Below are 21999 nucleotides of genomic sequence, written 5' to 3'. Positions count from 1 at the left end.
TGGTAACAGACAAAACAAACAGAGATTCATGGACATGAACTACAGACTAGTGGTTACCAGAGGACTATAGACTAGTGGTTACTAGTGGGGTGAGTGAGGAGGGGAGAAGTAGATGATGCAAAGGGGATCAAATATATGGTAGCTGAAGGAAACTGGAATTTAGGTGGTAAACACACAATAGATTATACAGATTTCAATGTATAATGTACACTTGAAAATTATATAATTGTTTTAACCAATGTTACCCCAATAAACTTAAAAAAAGTGATAAGTTGCATATTTCCATGTCTGTAAGTTTATTTTCTGGAGCTTTTTCTCTTTTTTTCTGAGATGCCTTGTCACCTTGGTTGTTCATGGTGTTTAATGGACTATTTCTCCACCTAGGCATTAATGGAAGCATATGGGGAAGTGTATTCTGCTTTTTTTCCAGAAAGAAGATTTATTATATCAAGGTCTCTCTTTAGCCTGTTGCAAAGAAGGCACTTTTCTTTTGGTTTCCAGTAGGTGGCATCTAAGCCTCTTGGATCTCTGCTTTATATAGCTTTAAAAATCTTGGATCTCTGCTTTATATAAAGCTTTAAAAATGGGTTTTTATTCTCTGATAGATATTTAATCACACTCGCTACCCTGTTTCAGTCCCTGTCAGTGTTAGCACCAGTTTCAGTAGCATCTGCTCAGAATCCCCTGGGGCTCTGCGGTGTTCCGTCTCAGAAGGTATGGGGGGAAGGCCCCCTGGGTTGGGGGTTGGGACCTGCAGCTCAGCCTTGGTTTGCAATTACTGTTGTTTCTCTGCCAGCCGCTACTCTGCTTTCTGCTCTGATGACTGGGCCCTGTTGCTGGCTGCTAGAAGTTCCAGCAGGGCTGTTCAGGGAAGTCACCATGGCTTCACTCCTCCCCCTCCTCCTACAGGGAGGGAGCTCCCACGGCGGCTAGAGGCAGCTTCTTTATTGCTCCCAGTCCACCGTCCCACACTTGGGGTTCTGACCTGTAGTAGCTCTTATGTGCAGATCCCACAGTCAGACGAGCTGGTGTGCAGTTTGGGTGGGTTTTTTTTTCGAGTTTTAGATGTTCAGCTTATTGTCGTTTCAAGAGAAGAAATCTGGGTACAGCTCTCACTCCACCATGTTTTTTCTGCCACAAAGGATCTGGTGTCATTTAGAGTGGTACTCAGGAAATAAAGCTACTGTCCCCTCTGGCCAGGCTTTATTTTATTATAGTAGTTAAATTTTAATTATAATGATATCAAATAATTGAAGAAAATATAATTACTTTTCTAATCTCTATTAAAAAAATTGGGAATAAGTGGTACATTTTAGGAAGTTATATCAAAAGGAGAAAAAATGTAAATGCTTTGTTTCTTAAAAGGATAAGCTTCATTCACATGGAATATCTCCTTCCTTCAAAGTGGCAATGAAATGAAGCCTTAGCTTAAACAAACAAACAATTATCTATGTCTCAACAAGTACATTAGCAGTTACAAATAACTGGGAATGGCACATGGGATTAGGTAGGTGGGTTGGCTTTCCATCCCCATGGACATTTTTAACAGGACTAAATATCAAGGACTTTTTTGCGTGAACTTCAAATGTTTCCATGGACATTTTGTACAAGACCAAATGTCTGCTAACCAGTGAGGGTAAACTGAAAGAAGAAAAACTATATACATGATATTACCCAATATAACATATTATGAGCTTTGCACATAGCTAATGAAATTTGTTTCACTAGAGTCAAATTAGAATTGAGATGATTCCAGAAGAAGTAGCCAGTAAGGATGACAAAACTATCTAACTAAAGTTGTAAATCAGTAAAAAGGTTTTTTTAGTCTTCAAATTCAATACCATTGCTTCTTCTGAGCACACCTTACAGTGTTGAAAAATTTACTAAGTAAAATTGTTCTAACACTATACAAAATTTTAACTATTTTTGCTTAAGGTGAAAGAATTAGACATGGAAAATGGCACTACAAAATGGCAAACTGTCAGAAGACAAAAGCGGGAGTGGATCAAGTTTGCTGCCGCCTGTCGAGAAGGAGAGGACAACTCCAAGAGGAATCCAATTGCCAGAGTAAGTGATGAAAGAACAGGAGTACCTTGTGCTGATAACAAATGTTTTGCAGGACAGGAAAGCCCTCAAACATTTTGAGGATTTGCAGTCTTCATTACTCCATAGCGTCTTAGGAAGATGGGTGACGTTTAGTCATTTGTTCGTTCCGCTGAGGCACCATTTTGACTATCACATTCTGGGAGCTGATACAGAGCAGAGGTCCTTGAGTGATCTTAGAAGAGAAATTTAGACATCCGGCATTACTGGGCTTTGTCTGTCCATTTGTCTTCTGCCTATCATCATCTGCATAGTATGGGAAATTTATGATGTTTTAATAGTCTTTTGACTAGCCCTCAAAAATCAAAAGTTTAAAGAATTGATTAACTCTTTCCAAGAAAGTAAGGACAGTGTCAAAAGTTCTCACTAGATTCCTTCATCCAGAAATTAGGAAAGCCTTAAAAATTATTTCAAATAATGACTATTAATAAGGAAGAAGAATTAAGGAAAGAATGTGTCATAAATTTATCCATGAAGGATAGAATCCACATTAACTGTTTCATTAGCTTCTTCTAGGATTCTTGGCCTTGGGCCACTATTGAGGTCAAGGGTAGTGATCTACCAGAATTCCTTCCTTAAAGCTTTACATTAAAAATATAGTAAGCACTCCAATGGTATTATAGATATAATCTCAGCTCAAGAAAAGAAATTTATTCTCTCTCAGAAGTTTTCAAATTTTTGGAAAGCTTTTAAATTATTATTGTTTCCCTTCAGCTCACAATTACAGTTTTATGTTACCCCACTTATACTATATATTCTTTTCTTTTTATTTGCATTGGGGGATTCTTAGATTTTCATCTGTATAAATAAGATCTTTCGATTAGAGTGGAGTTCTCTCAAGTTGTATTTTTAACTGCCTTTACTTAATTGTGGGTATCTGAGCAAAAATCTTAGTATTTTACTGTGTCCTCATCTCCAGTATATCAATTAGATTTCAAAATTTAAACTACTTTTGTTTAAATTTATGAGCCATAGATATAAAACTATTAAAACAAAATTTATACGACAGAATATTTGTTATAAAATCTATTTGGCAGATAAGTGATACAGTAGGACTTGATTTATGAAATTATTGCCAGTCACTCTAAACACTGTATTTCTCTTCTGATTTCCTTAATGTAAGTTATCTGCCATTTTGATTAAATCTCAAACTCAAGTCTAGGCAGGATACATATTAGTATGATAAAATATTTTTTAAAAATAATAAATTTGTGATTTCTTCTGTCAAACTCTTTCTCTGTATGCAAAGAAAATCAGAGACGTGAACAATGTAGTGTTAATAACAAAGCTAGCATCAAGCGTGTATGTGCCGTATGTCAGGCATCAGGGTAGAGTGTATATAGTTACTTCATACAATCCCCACAACAAACCTGAGATGTAAATGGTATTATCTCATTATAAGCTGGTGTTTGTCAAAGTTAAGTGAATTTTCCAAGGTCACACAGGCCTGTGTCACGGTGCCAGTTTTTAATACAAAACCTATCTGGCTACAAAGCCATTTCCTTCTCCAGTACATTGAAGTTTATGATCTACTCTTAACCCAGCCATTTTTCTTGTAGATTCGATCAGACTGTGAGGTGAACCAGAAGATTACATACCGCATCTCTGGGGTGGGAATTGATCGCCCACCTTATGGAGTGTTCGCTATTAATCCTCAGACTGGAGAAATTAACATTACCTCAGTGGTAGACAGAGAGATAACTCCACTTTTCTTGGTAAGTCGCAGCAGTGTGTTTCAATTTAGGCATATTATTTTTCTTCTTTTTTTAAAAAAAAATATCATCTCAGGATTAATGCTTACTTTTTCTAAAAACAAATAAAGGGCTTGAACAAATAAAAAGAATATGAAAAGTTTATAGTTCAGGACTCTCTCATGTGTTGCCTATGCATGTTATCAAATGTCTTGAGAACATTTAAATTACTAGACTGTAAAATAGTCTGAATTCATTGGGAAAATTGTTTATTTGTTCATTTCCTTATATATTTTCAAGAATGTTATGTAATTTCCTTTGGTGGAGAAAGACTTTTATTCCAACTTTCCACAGATCTATTGCCGGGCTCTGAACTCACGGGGTGAAGATTTAGAAAGGCCTCTTGAGCTTAGAGTCAAAGTTATGGACATAAATGATAACCCCCCAGTCTTTACACAAAATGTGTACACAGCCAGCATTGAAGAAAACAGCGATGCAAGTAAGTAGAATGATACTCTTTCTCTGCATTATACCACATTTATTTCTCTCAGTCAAAAGCTTTAGGAGATTGAAATACAAATAATTTAAAAATTAGAAATTGTCAAACTTGTATTTTGAAGAAACCCCACAAATTCTAACTTAAAACTGAGCTAGAAAAAAATCATGTCTAAAATGCTAAACATTCTCTCATTGTGGAAGATTCTTATACGTGTGATTTAGCGGGGGCTTAGAGCACCTTCCTCAGAGATGATTACTGGGCTTGTGGTTAACTTTTTATTGAGTAAACTGAGGTGAAACCATGAATGTGAAAAAGGGCCCTGTTCTGTGCCATTCTTCAAATTCTGGGCTGAACCACACCAGATAGGGAGTGATGAAAGATGCATCTGCAATTGTACTGTCGGGACATACAGTAGGCTGCCCCAAAATATCCCACATATGGCACACTGATTATTTTGAATTAAAGTTACTTAAAAAACTGCCAGTGCATGAAGAACTTCTCTCTCTCTCTCTCTCTCTCTCTCTCTCTGTGTGTGTGTGTGTGTGTGTGTGTGTGTGTGTGTGTGTCCTCTTGAAAACAGGAGATAAATTTCCCATGTTAAAGGTGCCCTTCCTGCACCTGGAAACACTCATATAACTATAGTGAAGGAATACAAAGCCAAAGAGCCTGTATAAACAAACCTCACTGCATCTTTATTAATTTATTGCCTACGCCCAAATTTTGTTTAGACTTCTCCTAAATGAATACTCAAACCTTGCTCAGATTTCTTTCTAATGACCACTAACTTTTTTCTGTCCTATCAATTCTTCAAAACTTCATTTTTATTTTGTCTAAAAAGTATATAAAATGCTGGCTAGTCTATCATTTCTCAGAACATCACTATGATTCTCCCATGTGCACATATTAAACTGGATTTTTCCTCCTGTTAATCTGGTCTTGTGTCAACTTTATTATTAGCCCAACCATAAGAACTTAAGAAAGGTGTAGGGGGAAATTCCCCTCCCTGACAGCACCCATCAGGTCAATCATGAAAGATAATCACTGGTCTTCACATCTACAAAGCAAGTTACATTACGTCCTCTCACATTTGTTTTTAATTTTTCCTACCCTGCATAATTCCATCTCCACCTCAAATACTCTTCTCTTTTTCCCTCTTTCTATAACTCCTCCTGAACATCTTTCCTGTCTACACTTACACTTCTCCTACATTGCTACTTTCCTGTCTTCTCTCCCTCATTGCCTTCTGCCTCTTTCTTCTCCCACTCCTCTACTTTTCTTATTCCTTTCACCTCTATATGTGCAATTGTGCCTATAAATAAAATTTGGGGAAAGAGAACAGAAAAAAGAAATTACAAGAAAGGCAAATAAGAACGTAAGCTAGAGATAACAACGGAGAGTCAAAGAAAGGAGGATGGAGAAGTCTGGAGGAAAAGAGGAAAGAGACAAATGCTGAAGGAGAGAAAGAAAGACATAACAAAAAGCGGGGGCCAAGAGAGGGTGTCAGGGGAACTCCTTCAAATCCACTAAAATAAGTGATGTTGAAAATAAAAAACACAAAATTTTTAATAACATAGGAAGGGAGGACACAAAGAGGAAAAATGAAGCTTTTGCCTAAGAAAGGTCTCCGAAGTTCGTGTTTCCTCACTAACGTATTTCCGGACAAGCTTGGCGAAGGGAGAGAAGGTGAAATCCACATCCCCATCCACTCGGTTGCTGATCAGCAGCCTTGTTAAGCTTCCCCATGTGAGGAGAGTTAACCAGAGGGCCAGAGCATACTTTCATAAACTATGACTTCCATGAAACGTAGCTCTATCTACTCAAGAGGTCCCTGATTCTCTGTGCTAGGATTTGTCACTTTGAAGCCTGGCTAGGAAACACAAAAACATTAGGGACCTACCTGTGGGTTGGTATCCTTGGGGATTAGATTAGAATGCCTGTACTTTGTCACTATGAGTAACTAAGAACTTCTTATATTTCTGCAGATAAATCTTCTCAATAATTATATATGTTTGACTGTTCAGTAAATTACTATTATCCTCCAAGGCAACCAATAATAATTCTCTGCTTTCTCAATGAGTAATAATAAAGAATACAGGTGCTCAATAAATAACTGCCATGTTGAATTTAATTAAGCTATCATCTTCCTTAATAAAGTATTTTAAGATAATTTCACAAGACTGTAGCAAAAACAAATTGATAAAGTCAGTTTCTTCAGCTTTATGATAAAGTCTTTTGAACTTTTTTATACATTAGAGATTATTATGTTTGCTGTTAATTCACCATTTAATCATTTAAGGAGTGCAAGTACTTTATAAATGGTAAAGGATTTTATAGAAGCATACCTTTGTTATTTTTGTAATCAGTGGCGCAGCTTGAGTTATGGTAATATATTCTCATGGATAACTAGAAGAGAGAGAATGCAGGAGAAGGCCAATCACTCTTTCTTCTTTTGCCTGATGATTTGCTGAGTTGATCCTAACAAGGCTCAAACATTTTCCACCTCTATCTTCATTTATAGACACACTGGTAGTAAAGTTAAGTGCCACAGATGCAGATGAAGACAACCATCTGAATTCTAAAATCGCCTACAAGATTATATCTCAGGAGCCGGCAGGTGCACCAATGTTCATCCTGAACAGGTACACTGGAGAAGTCCGCACGATGTCCAGTTTCCTTGACAGAGAGGTAAAGCCTTCTGTGAATGAATGATAAGAATTCAAGAACACAATTTTGAAAAGACAAAGATGAAATGATCTATGTATGCCTTTCTTCCAATGTAAAGGAGGGAAGAGTCTTACAAATTTTTTCATTTTAATTAAGCAACACAGTATGTATAACCTCCTCGTGAGGGGCTCGGATCGGGATGGAGCTACAGATGGACTCTCTTCCGAGTGTGCCTGTAGAATCAAGGTTTTAGATGTCAACGATAATTTCCCCACCTTGGAGAAAACTTCTGTAAGTTGTTACTCTTCTAATTCTTTTCCATAAGTGTTAATATCCTGTTACATGTATGGATATGCTCACTTTTGCTGTATAAACCTTAGAATTTCTTAACATATAATAATATACCTTAATATTTCGTATTTGCCTTTGAGTCACTAGTGCATGCAAACCTCCCCTGCGAAAGCAACAGACCCTCTCCTCCATACTCTCACATCACAGTAATGTGAAAATTTATTAATCTAACTCCGAGAATCATGTAACAACATTGAAGTATCTTTATATGCCTGATGCTTTTCTAAATTAATTCTAACAGAATCCCAAACATTCTCAACTTCCACTTTCATTTTTAAGCAAAAAGAAGCATAAAGTCAAAATCAAATCACTCGTTTTGGTAAAAATACACACACACACATATTTTACTGGGCGACATGCTCATTTCTTTCCATGTTGTCGGTGGCTGCTTTGATGCTACAGCAGCAGAGAATAGCAGTTGAAACATGAATTCTCTGGCCCACAAAGCCTAATACATTAGCTATCTGGCTCTTTACAGAAAAAGGAGGGAGTAAATTAAGGAAAATTTAAAATAAGCAAGAATAAAATGAAACGAAGTGTCAGTTTGACTTTGATTTCGTATATAGCACATGAAAATCAGTTCTACTATCTTATAATCATTCTATTCTTAGATTTCTAATCAGACATATGGCATTTAATAATGGTGCAAAAATCATTGGCATAGTTCGTTGCTAGTATTTTAAATGACAATTAAGTATTATTAAATATATTTCCTCTTTTGAAAATTATTTGATTATAAAATTGATCTATGTCATTCAGTACTCAGCAAGCATTGAAGAGAATTGCTTAAATTCAGAACTGATACGATTAAAAGCAATTGATCTTGATGAAGAAGGCACCGATAATTGGTTGGCAAAATATTTAATTCTCTCTGGAAATGATGGAAATTGGTTTGATATTCAAACAGACCCACGAACCAATGAAGGCATTTTGAAAGTCGTCAAGGTACAGTATGGGATCTGCAATATTTTATTTTAAAGAAGTTTTAAAATACTCATAGAAATAGAATCTGCCTACAAAAAGTACCCCATAACAATGAATACTGTTTATGTGAACAAGCAAGCATGCACTCTAAGTTAACTTACTGTGTCAGGTTGAGACTTACAGCCCAGCAACACAATATTTATTACCAAGAAAAATAAGAAGGCCATTTTGTTCTCACAGTGCCCAATATCTAGTTGAGAAGTCAAGGATCTCCAAATTAGATAATAACACAAGAATTAAAAACAATAAATAGGAGTATAGGTGTTATATTAAACATAACCAATTGCCAAAATGGGTGAGATAATTATTGAGATAAGAGGAGATCCTTTTATGCTAGATTTGCCTGAGAAGACTTCATGCATGGAATAAAGTTTAAGCAGGACCTTATAAGCAGCGTTGCTAATGTGGGTAATGAAATGAGCACACACATAGGGGGCATGGTGAGCAACACTGTGGGGCTGTAGCAGAGTATTCACTAAAGGAAGCAATGAGATGCAAGAACAAAGATGTTGAGTCTGACTTGGTCTGCTGAGAAACTAGACTACAGGGTTTGGCTTTTCCTATAGATTAATTTTTCTTAAGTTACTTTATGCTTTTACCTTATGGGCTGCAATATAATCTAAAATTACAAATTAGAAACAAAACTACTAACTAATAAGATTCGAATTAACATTGGTATAATAAGGGAAATTATTTTTTTTTCAAACAAAATTACTACTACCAATGTAAACAGAACTTACAGCAATGAAAATATATACTACTAGACACACACACGCATTTAGTTTGGCACAGAGTGTGAACTGTGATTATTCAATTCCGTCACTACTTTTCTCTATTCCAGTTACTGTGAAACTTTTTTCAGACGGTATACTAGAAAGCCATTTAGCCTTCATGTAATTCAAACATATTGTTCACATATTGAGGTCTTTCTCTGTTCTTTTCAAAACTGTCTAAACCAATTAGAGTATTACTACTTTACCATGAAACACAACCACTAGCACTGAAATCATGTGGTATATTAATTTATGAGGTAGTAATCAAAATTATGGAAAAAATCTATTTATGCTTTTTAATATTGTCATTCAAATGAAAACACAAAATTTCAGAGTTCCTTAAGAAAACTGGGGAACTCCAAGGATATACCATGACTTTCCTGTTTGAGAAACATTGCTTTGGACCAGGGGTCAGCAAATGATGGCGCACAGGCCAAATCTGACCTGCCATCTTTTTGCAAATAAAAGTTTATTGGAACAAAGCCACACTCATTCATCTATGTATTTCCTGTGGCTGTTTCCATACTCTTTGGTTGAGTTGAATGCTTGAGATAAAAACTATATATAACTCCAAAACCTATCTGCCCTTAACCAAAAAGTTTGCCAACTTCTACTTATAGACCAAGAAAAGTTTTTGAATTTTTTTTAAATAGTAGCATTATGAGCTCAGCTCTAGAAAGATTAAAGTTAAAAAAATAATTATTATTATATTAATCAAGTCCTTAGGTGCTAAGAATCTGATCTAAGGCAATAACAGTAAAAATGGAAATGAGGGATCAGATATAAGAGCTATTGCCAAATGCGATATGGACAGGAAGAGAGAAACAAAAGGTCACAGACCATCTATTCAAATTCTAAATATTTAGTCAAGTCTTTGTTTGTCTGTTTGTTTGTTTGTTTTTACAGAGATCAGAATTTAACTTTTCATCTTGGTTAAAAATCAAGATCTAGACATGTCATGTAATTCTGACCTGTCCTCTTACCATCTTAATTTTTGACTTCGCATATTATCTTTGTAATATGTAACTGTTTTTCACTTTGGGTTTGCTTCCCAGAATACTAAAATAATAGTAAGAACTTTGTCCACAAATAACTTGACCTAAATATCTTTCTATCCCTACCACCTAGCCCACTGTCCAGAAGATAGTGGAGACTCAAGATTTTGAGGATGATGTTGTGATGACATTTACCTGAAATTAACAGTGCAAATCTCACCCAAATGGGAGTCACTGAGCTTGACTGCATAATTTTACATAAAATCATAAAAATGAACATGAAAACATTAATAATTCAGGAAATGGTCATCTATGACTTCCATGTCTTCTATGAGAGGCAAAAGTTTTTAAAAGATATATTTATTTTATAGCCAATAAAAACCTATTAGAAATTCAATTTCATGAAAAATAGTCAAGATAGTGTTAGATGTTATGAAGACAAAGTATCTTTTGATAACTTCCTAAGTCTCTTAAAGAGAGCAGAAAAAATATGCTTAAACATCAAAATAATATAGAAAGGCTAATTAAAATGAAATTAAAAACTTTAATATGTATGTTAGCACACAGCCAGAAGAACTATGTATTTAGAGAATGTGTGTAATTTTCCCAGGATTCAGCATTTGGAATGAGGTCACTAATGGCCCTTTGTACCCTCTCCATTTTCACTCAAGCCACCCTCAGTCATGAGCCTTTGACTAAGCTTTCTATAACCCTTTTCTTAGTCTAAGGACATTATAAGTGATTCGATTCAACTCAAATTTATTGAGAATTACTATGAGCTAGGGATATGAAAATAAATGAGACATGGTCCCTGTTCTCAAGGAACTTGTAGTTTAATGAGACAAAATCTTTAAGAAAATTAAAAATCTTTCTGTAAACAATTTCTTTTGGCATTTATTGATAATCGTGTATGAAAATATTAACAAAAATTTAAATATTTATGTGTGTATATATACACATTCATTTCAACATTCAGAAGAAAAGCAAAATGCAATCCAATTAGAATTCTAACAAAGAAATATCGGTTCTCTATTTTTATAATAGTTCTAATTAATGTTTATTAAGCAATCACTAAACACTAACTATTGGGTTATATTGTGTGTATGTATAGCGGCTTTGTGCATAATATCTCATTTAATTATCACAACTCTAGGAAGAAAATATTGTGATTCCTTTTTTATAGAAAGTGAGACAAAATCAAGTGGAAAACTAATTTATCTATGTTCACCCAAGTGGCAAATGACAAAGACAAGATCCAATCACATCCCCCAATTCCAAAGTTATATTTAATTGCCACTTTCGTACGTCATCTCTGGCCAGTAAAACAAGTTTTAGAAAAGCAGTGCCTTGAGATATTTTTCCCCACTCTGTTCACCTCTGTAAGTTCCTTCCCAACTGTGTGTGCACTGCTGTGTGTGCCTCAGACACATTTGTACCAGAAAACTTTTTAATTATTGAAAAGCAAAACATACATACCCCAGCAGATATTTGACCATTTCCTTGGTCCCTTACCATAGAAAAACTGCTCCTTTTGAATGGAGACTTCCAAACCCCTACCTTAACTCTCTTCATACTTAATTCTAAAACAAATCTGTGTCCCCTCAGAATTAACAGTGTCATATTAAATTAGACCTCTCAAAAAAACTGGATATGAGAATCTTACAGCTTAGCTTCTGTATTAAAATTTACTCCAGCAAAAACTGTCCAGAAGCCAAATCTATTTCTGAAGGCATTCTCTTCATCCCAAGCCCTTCCAGAGGTTCTCTTTAGACCCTGAAGGCTGGTCTCCCACCTTTTCTAACATATACCTGCATATTCTTCGTAAGTGATTATTCTTCAGTTGTCCTTTAAACTGTAGAAACTGAGTCTTTGCAGCCTCTCCATTCTAACTCCAAGCAGAGACTCGGTTGTAAACAGTTTTATTACTCTTTGCACAACCCTGACCTCTGGATACAATCCGAAAACGCTTGACAAAGGCCCCAGTTGCAAAGAATGGATGAGGACTTTCTGCCTTTCCTTTATCTGCCTTTTATCCTCCCTGTTAGAGGGAAGATGAACCCTCAGCCAGTTTCCTGTCCTTGAATTCTGTGAATGTCTATACAACTTTAGAAAATATATTAATATATTATCACCACTCTATTCAACAGGAAGAGAACTATTCTGACGAAAAGCACATATATGTGTCTGCACAAGAAAACCCCAAGAGATTTCTCTACCAGAATAGAGGATCTCAGATTTTTCATTTATTTAAAGACAGCATGCAATTTTAGAAAATAAAAATTGGATTGTAAAAGAGGAATCTCTTCCAGTTGAAAATCCATTTTTTAGTACACAATTCATGTTCGGCTCTGTGCTAGGCATTATGTAGACCAAGGAGGGGAACAGATGTACAAAAGCAATCGAAATCCTAAACCTCAAAGGTTTTAACTGAAATTTAAGTGAGGCATGTTAAGCCAGTTCTTGTGTAGAATATAACTTAAACTTAATAAAATACTTGTGATGTCATAGAATTTCCCTGAAAAGCAGAGATTTATCTCAGAGTCTTTTGCTGGTAGCACTGATATCTTGACCTCTGTTGGTATATGTGTTTATTTCATTCTAAGTTTATTTTTTTAATTTTTCATCAACACCTCATTTGACAAGAAAGATCCTTTTCATTTTAGGATTTTTATATAAGAATTCAAAATTCCAAATGAGAATTTAAAGTCACAGGCCTAAATAACCTAGGCACCTGATTATGCTAAAAGATAAAGGGAATAACATGTCTGAAATACTTCATGCGGTAATAAATAAAATTCTATCAATTCAAAATCTGATATTCATAGCTCCTGGACTTTATTCTAGTTTGTTGATTTCTTATCATGGCTTTTTACTCTAACAAAAGAGAGTCCTTTGGCTGTTTCAGAGTTTTTCACTATCTATCATTTCAGATGCTGGATTATGAACAAGTGCCTAATATTCATCTCAGTATTGGAGTTAAAAACCAAGCTGAATTTCACCACTCAGTCGCCTCTCGATTCCGAATGCACTCAACACCTGTGAGAATTCAGGTTATTAATGTGAGAGAAGGACCCATATTTGATCCAAATTCTATGACTTTCAGTATGCGAGAAGGAGTAAGAGGAGATTCCTTATTGAATTATGTGCTTGGCACGTATACAGCTGTAGATTTGGACACAGGAAATCCTGCAACAAATGTCAGGTACTGCAGATATTTTGCTCATGTTAGAACGCTGAAGCAAGGTTCCATCCAGTGTTCACTTATGTAGCATGTGCTAGTGTATGTGGGTTGAAATATTTTTGGAGTTTCTCTTTTCCTGTTCATCTGTCTGTTACAGAAGGCTATTGTGGCACTGATATTTTCTTAGAATTTTAATACTGTTTTAGAGGCTGAAAGAGCTCCAACTAGTTGTAAGGATAATTGTGTCCAGGGAGTATCTGTAACACCAGAGCCACCTACAGTTACTCTGTGAGTCTCTTTGATCGTTTGTGGCAGGTTGTACCACCCTGGACCTGGGCTGATTAAGCCTTATTGTAAACAATAAGATATCATAAAAGATGAGTCACAGCTGTGTCCTTAAAACTTGTGCTATCCATAACTTTAGAGCTAATTTCAACCTTCCCCTGAATCTAAGAGAAAATAAAAAGATAATAGAAGCTAAAACAGGTATTTCTGAAATTTGATGAACACGAAGAGCGTTGGAATTAGAAAAACAGAAAGGTAGGAATCAGGGTATCTTACAGGTACACAGACTGTAAAATATTCTAGAAAAAACTATAGTCAAATATGTAAATATTCTTTATATCCTTTCTTTATCTCTCTTTTTTCTTATGCCCAATATTTTTAAGTGAATAGTTTATCAACTTATGAATTATTTTATATTAACAATTTTGATTACTTAATCAGCTAACAAATTAACAGACAACAAAAATTATGAAGTCTGTCAGATAAATTCCTTGGATACTTAAAACTATGCCTGATACAGACATAGTATCAGACCAGATCTTCTTCCAATAAGGTCAAGCACTTTGAATCCATTATATGTCACAAAACTTATATACACAAGCAGAACAGATAATACCACAACTCCTAAAGAATCAACAATAAGGTGCTCTGAAACCAGTATGCCTTAAAACCTAGGAAAACAAAGTGCAAAACATGTGAAAATGAATAATGGATATTCCTTTGATGTTGCTATAATTTAATAAACAGACCTGAAGGAGATTTATACATTTTATTAACAATTATAGTAAGAGCTAGAAGAATAAAAATTCTGAATTTTAAAACTCTGTGTGAACCCGTGCATTAATATGTTCAATCCTGAAATTTTATTAATATATATATTTATAAACCAAGGCAATTATCATCGTAAAGCATGAAAACACCAAATATAAATTTAGCACATTGTATGTGACTTAAAATTCTTCACTTTCATATAAGGAAATGATGAACTTATTTGTTTAAAAACAGATATATCATAGGACATGATGCAGGCAACTGGTTAAAAGTTGATTCGAGGACTGGTGAGATACAATTTTCTAGGGAATTTGATAAGAAGTCAAAATATATTACCAACGGGATGTACACAGCAGAGATCCTGGCTGTAGATGGTAAGAAAATTTATTTTTAATATTTTAATAAAATTATTATTGTTGTGTTAAATATAAATATTATTCTAATATTGATATTAGGTTGACTCAAATAAATATATTATTCAGTGGTGTCAGTAAGACTTTTATAGAGTTCTAAATACCTTAGACCAAGAACTGAATTCAGTACACTTACAACTATAATTTACATTTGTCATAATTTATTTCACCTACTTTCAAAAAAGAATTATATGTGACTTACAGTGTATAGCATAAAAGTTAAAATACATAAATAAAATTCAGTTTCTGTTTATGGCCTCATTTCTTGAGATAATTAATCCAACCTGTAAAGTAGGTTAGGAATGTTTACTTAAAGTTAAGTGCTATGAGATGTGCACAAAGTTCATCTGTAGATGACCTGCTGGAAAGGCAGTGTCCCAAAGAGTGCAGTTATTTTAGAGTCACTAAAATTGAGCTACAGTGACAGGCCTGTGTGAGTGTTGCTTGATTAGACATGGTGTCCAAAGTAAGATGTTAAGAACCAAGAAGCACAAGGTCATTCCCAGTATAAGATCCAAATTAAAAGTTGTAAGGGCAGATGCACTGAAATAACTTGTAACTTAGTTGCTTTTCACGTGGGAAAATCTGTTAAGCCTTCCTCTTGGTGAGTAACAACAGGAATTTGTTTATTTATCAATAGTTAATGATTCTCTGGAGCACTACCTAGGAAACCAGCTACTACAAAACAAAGCAACAGAAAAGGTCAGTAACCAGGAAAGAAGGAAAATAGATGTCCCAGATACATACCTAATAGAAGATAGATACGCCAGGTTTGCATTAAGTTTACATCTGAGCTTTACAGTAGCAAACAAAAAGAGAGATAAATGAGCACAGTAAGATTAAAAAATAAACCCTGGTAATATCCAAGCAGATACAATCTATATACTCTGGTCTTCATCCTGTGAGTGTCAATTTTAAGCTGGGTCAGCTATATAAATGATATAATCTTATTCATTATCAGTATTCTAGAAAGCCTGTTCTAAAATGGACTCTAAGCATGTCGATCAGAGCATATGTTTGTATATTGGTTCTATGCGAAAATCTTCAAAAACTGGAATAAAAATTAGTCATTTTAAGTGAATAGAGATACAAAAATTATCAAAATGTATTGACAGAAAACTAAAAACAAGGGCCATAGTTTATTCACCTAAGCAGAGTATCTTCACTGGCACAGAGCCATCCATATGGTTCAGATAAGTTTGCTCAAAGATGCTGGGCCACCTGCTCTTAATATAGCAAACCAAATTGGGGAGTAAATGCTGTCAGCAATAACTTGAGCTGTGAGTTGCCACATCGCGAGGTTGTAAGAAAGCTCCAAAGTATTAGACACAGAAAACAGTCTATGGGGTAATCCAATGTCTCTCTAATGAAAGTCCAGTGCCGAATCAGTTATAAAAAACATACTGCACAAAACCATGTAAGATGTGGAAAGGCTTCTAGTTTATTACCATTTGATTAACTAAAAGGCTCTAGCATTTAGGTATATAAAAACCCGAGGTTTATTAACTTCTCCAAAAATGACCTGGTAAAATAGCCAAGAGATGAAAGTGATAAAACTAAGACTCTTTGTAAATTAAAAACAAAATAATTCATTATTCATTATAACAGAAAATAAAGTAGAAAAGTGGTCTAAAAGCCCAGGCTCCTATCTCTTGGTCCTTCACCCTTTCTTATAAACTATACTAAGCTAAAATTTGTTTCAAAGAAGTTAGGGGAAAAAAAATCAAATATTTTTATATTTGTGTTCGGAAATGCTTTTTCAGAGAGAAATGTCATCTAATGAATGGAATTTAGATAAATGGTGAAAATAAAAAGAACAGATACACAAACAACTATTTAATTTCAATTGTGGTCATTTCAACACCTCAAGAATCAGTAAGCATCCTGAATGGAAGGCTCTAAGCTCATGTGGGGATCTCATTTATGAAGGCAGGGTGGGAATAGAAAGCAGTAAACCTTCTCTGAGGAAGGATATTAATTTTCCATCTTAGGATGTGTAAGATTTAGCAAAATGAAATGAGGGTGAAAAACATTTTAGGAAGAGTAAATAGAATAAACGGGAGTCTTGAGTTAGGAAGAAATTTGTTCAAAGAACTAAAAAGAAGCCAGTGTGACTGGAAGGTAGCAAGCAAAGGCAAGGGTGACTTCAAGTTGTTGAAGTAGGCAGGAACCTATCATGCGCCATCTCACGAGTCATTCATACCGTTCCTGCATACTGTGGCATCATCATGGGATATGAGGTTGAATTTTCTCCCTGATACAATTTACCCCAACATCCATGATGCTTTGTTGTTTCAGATGGCTCTGGGAAAACGGCTACAGGAACCATATGTATCGAAGTCCCTGATGTCAATGATTATTGCCCTGTCATTTTTGCTGAAAGTGAAACCATCTGCATTGCCTCTCCATCGATCCTTATCTCTGCGAGAGATGTTAATCATCATTCTTATGGGTCTCCCTTTACCTTCTGTGTTGTTGATCAACCACCAGGGACAGCTGACTTATGGGATATCAAATCAATAAATGGTAAGTGGAATGCAAACTTGCTCATCCTTTAAAGACCAAAAGCAAAAACAATTACAAAATAATTGGTCGAGTCATGTAATAATATTTTCCATCTGTTTCCATGATTTTTTCCATATTCATATTAAATGAAAAAGACAATCTTTCATATACACACTTAGGATATTTAGGAAATTTTTGAACTGAAATAAAAGTAAAAATCTTTTATCAATACCACATTTACAAATAGTAGTATATAAATATCAGTTTGTCCATCATTATATAGAGGTGGGGTGCTACATCAATATTTGATCAGTTTGAAATAAACAGAACCCTAACAAACTCATCAGATGTCATAATTTCCTATCTCAAATTATTTCAGGCAAGCCACTTAAATGTTTCTGAAACTCAGGTATCCCATAGATACACTTAGACATTTTCTACTCACTTAAGACCATATAAGATCTACCCACTAAGTTTTTATAAAGAGCTATGAGTTCAGACTTATTTGTAAAGGTAAAAAGTTCAATTCGATTTGCCCAGTATTGGAAGAACAATCAGGCAAACTGTGATACATATTGTTAAGACGTAGTACTATGCAGCATTAAAATTAGAATTGTGTGAAGCATTTAGATACAAAGGAATTCATAAACTAAAGCATATAAAGTATAAATATCCCAGAATAGTATGTGTATTTGTGCTAACTCTTGCTATAAGTATAAAAATGAAGGCCTGACACTGATAAAAACTGAAAGTACATTTTAGGCAACATAACATTTAACATACTCTGGGTTCTTTTTCCTGACATGTTAAATGTGTAATAGAAAACGAAATGCTGTGAGAGGATCTCATTTGGGCTAAGATACCTCCTTAATCTTACATTCATTTGGGGAAATAGGAAAGACTTTGGGGGGCAGAGGGGTGGAATGGGGGTCGCACAGTCAAGCCCATGTGTGATGGCTGGCTTCCCCCATTTTGAGGGTCCACAAGACTTTGCCCTAAACTGGCTAAGATACCTCCTTAATCTTACATTCATTTGGGGAAATAGGAAAGACTTTGGGGGGCAGAGGGGTGGAATGGGGGTCGTGCTGCAGAGCCCAAGGTGAGAGGACATACTTCCCACTTTTCAGAGGCCACCAAGCTTTTCCATTGTCAGGAAGGAGAAATCATGAGATAATGCTAGAAAAAAATGCCACCACTAAGGACTTAGTCAAAGGACAAATTTAAGCAAACTGTTCTCACCATAAAACCTTTTAGCTCTTTCCCACAAAACCATTTTAATATTTTAAAAAGCCAAGCATATTAAAGCAATTCTATTAAAATCCAAACAACTCTGAATTCTCCTTCCTCTGTAAAGTCCAATATCCCATTCTTAAATAATAATTGCTAGCTACTTTTTCTTCATTCAAGTCCTAGATATTATGAGTAAAAATGTAAGAAAAAATGTTCAACACAGTGGATGGTAAAGGTGTTCAAATGACCTTATAACTTTGCCAGTAAAATATACAATGATACTAGAATAATATTCCTAGAGCCCTGTTTCAATGTTAGTATTGAAAAACAAAATAAACTTTCACCTAACATGCTGTGGCATTGCTTAATTCAGTTCTTACTTTGTGCCCAGGTTACGTTTTGGTAGACATAGTCGGTTAATCATATTGCTAACTGAAAGTAATGAACCATAATAATAATTGAGTTATGGATTAATCAATTACTATATATGATTTAAGTATAAATTTTATCATCTCTAAACCTTTCTTGGTTTGATAAATTTCCACCAATGTTTTAAGCAATAGTTTCTATAAAAATTGACAGGCAATGATAGTACAAAGAATTTTTAAATAATAGTTATTAGAATAATTGTAAATGAAAGGGTAGCAATTTTGAATGAGATGAACAATAGTCCTACAGAGGATTTCGTAAAGCATACTCCTAAATAGAAGACTTCCAGTATTTCCTTTCAACTCAATACTATTCATTCATCGTACAAAGATTTATTGAGTGCGTATTATAGGCCAAGTATTGTTACTCTGGAAATAAGCAACAGGGTCCCAGCCTTCTTTATAGAAATAACAATCCAGCAGGAAGAAGTCTCAAACAATTCATTATAAATGTTTTAAAAAAGTACAGGGAGCTCTATAACTAAGGGAACATAAAAAAATATATATCAGGCCTTAAGTTAGTCTTGAGTATTAGGAAAGACTACCCCCAAGCCATTTTAATTTATTTTTTCTTTCTTTCTTCCTTTGCAGCTACCTCCGCGATCCTGACGGCTGAGCAGCCTCTATTAGCCAGGACTTACCAAGTCCCAGTCCTAGTGAAGGACAGCTACAACAGAGCATGTGAATTGCCACAGATGGTGCAGTTAGAGGCCTGTGATTGTGACACCAACCACATGTGCTTGTATTCTAGTACCACAGGCATCTACACTGGGGCCAGCAGCTCAGTTACCAACGACATATATGGGCCTGTCCCTAATGACCGGATAGAGCGTTCAAATGTGGGTCTCGGACCTGCAGGGATTGGCATGATCATTCTAGGCCTCTTACTACTGCTTTGTGAGTACTGGATTAAATCCTTCTTTTCAACAGTTCTTCAAAATAAGATTGTTAACAAGTTCACTGGATGGCTACGTTCATTTGGCCATTTCATTTTGGTATCTACAGCAACTTCTGTGGAAATTAGGAAATAAACAGTGGGACTGATAAGGGCAAGTACTTGTTCAATAATGATAACTAAAAAGGTCTAGGGTTAGTGAAGTTCATTAAGACAGGAAACACATTCAAATCTCTAAGTATAATACAGCAAAGTATAAGGTAAATCTTAATGAAAATTTTAAGAGAAGAGAAGCAGAAGCAGTTAAGTCCAGGTGGGAAGGCTGGGGAAGTCTTTAAGGTGGATGTGGCTTTGAGCCTGGCCCTAAAAAGCTAAGGATTTTCTTAGAAGGGGTATCTGCGTAGGAGTGTCTGAAAAGCAATCTAGGATAAGGGAACAATACAAACAGTGGGAGAGGGATGGAAGGGCATAGCACACGCAGGAGGTGGAGGCTGGAAGCCATCCTGCAGGAACGTTCCCTACAGGTCAAACATTCATAGACAGCGAGAAGTCAGTGAGGACTTGTAAGATCAGGTAACCTGATCACTTTGGTGTGGTGGGAAGCAGTGACAAGAGCCTAAAGAAGAGAACCAGCTTTTGGGCTCTGGATGCACGTCTAAACTAGGACCATGGTCATAGAAATAGCAAAGCCCCTAGCAAAAAATTTCAAAAAGTGTCCTCCTCTCCCTATACTGTTTTTTAAAACATATTCCACAAAGGAGAAATTCGTCATACATTTTGGATTACTTAGATTTTGTGGAGATCAAAAATTGGATTCTAAAATTAAAGATGACTAAATTCTTCAAACTATATTATTAATATGTTTTAATGCATTATCGCTTTGAGGTATTAAAAATAACAACTGACTTTAGAGCAGGCTTTCTTTTTAAAACAATCCTGTTTTTCAAGGCTATCCATAGATCATAAGTGAATCTCATAACAATATTAGAGACATTTTCCCAGAACATGACTCTACAGTAACTGAGTAGAGGCATCCGCTTATATTTAAGCTTTATTTAGAGATCTTTAAAAATCACTCATGCTCAAACAGGCGTACTCAAGACAAGACCCAAGTTTCAGCATGCTTAAGTTCCCTGATGAAGCTAATATGCAGTTTAGAGATTAAAACCCAGAATCAGGTACCATATCCAGCAGGCTAGTACTTTTCGTGAACCAGGCAAAGAAAGCATGAGAGTTGTTGAATTGATTGTGAAATCGGAGGGGAATACCTCTATAGACAAAGTTACTTGTTTTCAATGGAGAAGCCCAGAGTCTGTTACGGGGGGAGGGGCAAGGTGATGGTAGGGAGAGGCATCTAGCCCAAACCTTATTCCCAAAGGGCCTCAAATTAAGACTTTCGATGTTAGCTCAAATTATGCATACAGTAATTATATTTGGTATAATTATATTTGGTGTGGTGGGACAGAGCTCATAACTATGATGGTGCATGACCTAGCACATGTCTAAATTCACAGAAACATAGTGCCAGTGAAGCAGCTGCCTACAGGCTATCAATTCTAATCCTTTCCAGAAGGCCCTCTGGAAACATGTAACTTGACCTTTCACTGTTCATGATACAGATGGTAAAATTGCCAAGTTATCTATTTTAATTTAGCAGCTTTGATATATTCTTTTGTACTTCTAATTAACCCATTTGCTAAAATGCACATTATGCTAGGAAATTAGAGAAGTATAAAAAGCAAGTAGAATGGACCTAAAGAACTAAACAGTGTTTTCTAAAATCTTTGAAAATGTAAGAAGTGTCTGTATTTATGGACTAAAATGTAGAATTGTTCCATTATATTTTGTAGACAAAATCTTAATAAATGTAGATAGCTCAATTAAATTTAGTGGGTGATATTTGATTGATTTATTATAAATGTAAATATAGTAAGGGTTGAAGCAGGGTCCTATCTCTAGGTTCTATAATGAATCCTGTATCCAATTCTCTAGTGTACTGATTATGTCTTTAACTTATATGTGTGTATATGGTGTTTGGTCACATGGGTTTGTATATATTGGATTCTATGTGTGTATGAAAATACATATACACATACACACGCACAGATGGTGTAAGTGCACATATATACATACCCAGGTACCTGCATATATACACATGTCTATGGAGGTAAATACATATTTATTCATGAGTGTACACACATCTACATAGGCTTACAAATATATATATATAT

General features: G+C 35.3%; 1 protein-coding gene across 1 annotated transcript in view; it reads left to right on the top strand.

Moving 5' to 3' along the window:
• The window catches only part of DSG4 (desmoglein 4), a 39045-nt gene that overhangs the window by 12919 nt on the left and 4127 nt on the right, over window positions 1-21999 (top strand). Inside the window, exons 2-11 of the mRNA XM_015595647.1 lie at window positions 1936-2067; window positions 3663-3818; window positions 4149-4293; window positions 6812-6978; window positions 7114-7248; window positions 8068-8253; window positions 12991-13262; window positions 14532-14671; window positions 17009-17236; window positions 19465-19770. Of these exons, the coding sequence (XP_015451133.1) occupies window positions 1936-2067; window positions 3663-3818; window positions 4149-4293; window positions 6812-6978; window positions 7114-7248; window positions 8068-8253; window positions 12991-13262; window positions 14532-14671; window positions 17009-17236; window positions 19465-19770 (1867 nt within the window). The remainder of the gene's footprint in view (window positions 1-1935; window positions 2068-3662; window positions 3819-4148; window positions 4294-6811; window positions 6979-7113; window positions 7249-8067; window positions 8254-12990; window positions 13263-14531; window positions 14672-17008; window positions 17237-19464; window positions 19771-21999) is intronic.

The sequence above is a fragment of the Pteropus alecto genome, unplaced genomic scaffold (assembly GCF_000325575.1).
Source record: "Pteropus alecto unplaced genomic scaffold, ASM32557v1 scaffold146, whole genome shotgun sequence".
Classification (NCBI taxonomy): domain Eukaryota; kingdom Metazoa; phylum Chordata; class Mammalia; order Chiroptera; family Pteropodidae; genus Pteropus; species Pteropus alecto.
The sequence above is the reverse complement of the archived record's forward strand: the minus strand, read 5'-3'. Positions and strand labels throughout refer to the sequence as shown.